Source organism: Dipodomys ordii, unplaced genomic scaffold, assembly GCF_000151885.1.
Source record: "Dipodomys ordii isolate 6190 unplaced genomic scaffold, Dord_2.0 Scaffold1071, whole genome shotgun sequence".
Taxonomy (NCBI): Eukaryota; Metazoa; Chordata; class Mammalia; order Rodentia; family Heteromyidae; genus Dipodomys; species Dipodomys ordii.
Genome location: NW_012268287.1, coordinates 1 through 378, shown reverse-complemented (window position 1 = coordinate 378; position 378 = coordinate 1). Strand labels below are relative to the sequence as shown.

Genomic DNA, 378 nt, shown 5'->3' with positions numbered 1-378 from the left:
TATGAATCCCATTATGCACTGCCCCTGGGCCGCAAGAAGGGGGCCAAGCTGGTGAGTTGTAGGCCAATCTGTATGTTGTGTAAAGGTGGGGGGGGATTTTTTTTTATGACTGGGATTTTGTTGTGATAAAACTACTTGTTGATGAATGGAGGAACCATGCCTTTAGAGTTAAAAAAGCAGGCATTAGTACAAGGCTCACGGGCTCTAATCACCTTTCTTCCTTAAACTAATAAGTGTTCTCTTTACTCAGACTCCTGAGGAGGAAGAGATTTTAAACAAAAAGCGATCCAAGAAAATTCAGAAGAAATATGATGAAAGAAAAAAGAATGCCAAAATCAGCAGTCTATTAGAGGAGCAATTCCAACAAGGGAAGCTTCT

The 378-nt window shown here is 40.7% G+C and overlaps 1 protein-coding gene across 1 annotated transcript in view; it reads left to right on the top strand.

Moving 5' to 3' along the window:
- LOC106001944 (40S ribosomal protein S8-like) overlaps positions 1 to 372 on the top strand; it is a gene marked incomplete at both ends in the record, with an annotated part of 3,476 nt that extends 3,104 nt beyond the window's left edge. Inside the window, 2 exons of the mRNA XM_013036881.1 lie at positions 5 to 51; positions 251 to 372. Of these exons, the coding sequence (XP_012892335.1) occupies positions 5 to 51; positions 251 to 372 (169 nt within the window). The remainder of the gene's footprint in view (positions 1 to 4; positions 52 to 250) is intronic.
- Positions 373 to 378: the final 6 nt, after the last annotated feature.